The sequence below is a fragment of the Octodon degus genome, unplaced genomic scaffold (assembly GCF_000260255.1).
Source record: "Octodon degus isolate 3935 unplaced genomic scaffold, OctDeg1.0 scaffold00123, whole genome shotgun sequence".
In the NCBI taxonomy this organism is placed as follows: Eukaryota; Metazoa; Chordata; class Mammalia; order Rodentia; family Octodontidae; genus Octodon; species Octodon degus.
The window spans coordinates 789,237-790,357 of NW_004524699.1; the positions used below are offsets into that span (position 1 = coordinate 789,237).

General features: G+C 57.1%; 1 protein-coding gene across 1 annotated transcript in view; it reads right to left on the reverse strand.

Annotated features, from left to right (window-relative positions):
• Grin1 (glutamate ionotropic receptor NMDA type subunit 1) overlaps positions 1-1,121 on the reverse strand; it is a 34,462-nt gene that overhangs the window by 18,519 nt on the left and 14,822 nt on the right. The window contains exons 5-6 of the mRNA XM_023700232.1: positions 610-754; positions 429-512 (exon numbers count right to left, since the gene is read on the reverse strand). Coding sequence (XP_023556000.1) covers positions 429-512; positions 610-754 — 229 coding nt within the window. The remainder of the gene's footprint in view (positions 1-428; positions 513-609; positions 755-1,121) is intronic.

Consider the following 1,121-nt stretch of genomic DNA (forward strand, 5'->3'; position numbering starts at 1 on the left):
AAGGACCTGCCATTGGTGGTCACAGCAGAGCTCAAAGCACGGGGAAGGACCCAGTGCAACACCTGTAAGGAGAAAGGGCCAAGGAGGAGCCCAGAAGGTGACAGGATGCTATGAAGAGGGGCTCTCAGAAGCCAGAGGAAAGACTGGCCACGTGCTGAAGAGAGATGTGTTCAGGGTCACCCTGCAGGCTCTGTGCCTGGCTGGCTCTTGACAGACTTCCCTGGGGCTGGGCAGAGCTGGAGTGCTGGAATCTGTTGGATTGAAGCTGCTCCCTCTCCCTGATGCGTTCTTCCCCTGCTGAGTGAAGTGTTAGCCTCACCTCCCCTGGGTCCTTCCCTTGTGTTCATGGCCCTCAGCCTCCCTTTCCAGGCCTGAAGGTGGATGGCAGCCAGGGAGGAAGTGTGCAGGCAGGTCAGCAGGGGTCCCACCTTTAGTCTCGTGGACATCTGGTACCCTCGAGGCTTCTCTGTCTCTCCGCCTGGCCAGATGATCTTCCTGTCATTGGGGATGACCTGGGGGTGGGAGTATGAGATAGAGGGTGGCCACGCAGGGGTCTTGGCCCCAGGACCCTAAGGCCCCAGCCCCCACCCCCTCATGACCCCCACCTACATGGGTGCCATTGTAAATGCCCACTTGCACCAGCTTGCGGTTCTGCAGGTTCATGATGCTGTAGTTGGCAAACTTCCGGTCTCCGTCCTCATTAAACTCCACGCGGCCAGTCACTCCATCCGCATACTTGGAAGACATCAGCACCCTGGGACAGCATGTGGTGCCAACCCATTAAGGATATTCCCTACCTGGCCTCCTGAGAAGCCAGAATCCTTCCTTCCACCCTAGTCCCAAGAAAGGCAAGATGAACAGATGGTAGCCCCTCACATGAGAGGCATCAAGCAAGTCTGCCCACACCAGATGGGTAGCACAGTGAGTGACAGCTGAGTGGCTTCTGGGAGCCAGGCTGTGGCAAGGGCTTTCTGAGGGGTATACTCCTTGATCCTCAAAGCAACCATCCCAGTTTCACAGAGAAGGCTGAATTCCAGAGGACACCAGGGCTGTTTGCCAGCAAATACGGAAGGCAGGCAGAGCCTGCATCAAGCTCTGAGCATTGGTCAGATCTGCTGGCT